This window comes from Fukomys damarensis, unplaced genomic scaffold (assembly GCF_012274545.1).
Source record: "Fukomys damarensis isolate Sample0158 unplaced genomic scaffold, DMR_v1.0_HiC HiC_scaffold_11, whole genome shotgun sequence".
Taxonomy (NCBI): Eukaryota; Metazoa; Chordata; class Mammalia; order Rodentia; family Bathyergidae; genus Fukomys; species Fukomys damarensis.
The window spans coordinates 11,167,871-11,168,296 of record NW_022900923.1 but is presented as its reverse complement, the minus strand read 5'-3'; the positions used below and the strand labels follow the sequence as shown (position 1 = coordinate 11,168,296).

Sequence of the window (426 nt, the reverse complement as noted above, 5' to 3'; positions counted from 1 at the left end):
TTGCGAGAGGACGTTGCGTGCTCGCTCGCGCCAGGCGAGTCTCCGCGTCTCCCTCGCGAACTCGGTGAAAGGAATTGGCGCCGTTCGACAGCAGACGGGTCCGCTCTGCAGCACGCACCCTTCTCCAGCCGCAGCTGCCGCCCGGGCCGACGAGCAGCCGCCACCAGTGGCCGACGGAGGGGAGCCGAGGTTGAGCCAGCACCCAGCGGTGAATCGGGGCCTCACCATGAGTTCCTCGCCTGTTAATGTAAAAAAGCTGAAGGTGTCGGAGCTGAAAGAGGAGCTCAAGAAGCGGCGCCTGTCCGATAAAGGCCTCAAGGCCGAGCTCATGGATCGGCTCCAGGCCGCGCTAGACGACGAGGAGGCCGGGGGCCGCCCCGCCATGGAGCCCGGGAACGGCAGCCTCGACCTGGGCGGGGATTCCGC

The 426-nt window shown here is 67.1% G+C and overlaps 1 protein-coding gene across 1 annotated transcript in view; it reads left to right on the top strand.

Annotated features, from left to right (window-relative positions):
* The first annotated feature begins 7 nt into the window (after positions 1 to 7).
* Hnrnpu (heterogeneous nuclear ribonucleoprotein U) overlaps positions 8 to 426 on the top strand; it is a 20,435-nt gene continuing 20,016 nt past the window's right edge. The window contains exon 1 of the mRNA XM_033761958.1: positions 8 to 424. Coding sequence (XP_033617849.1) covers positions 227 to 424 — 198 coding nt within the window. The 5' untranslated portion in view covers positions 8 to 226. The remainder of the gene's footprint in view (positions 425 to 426) is intronic.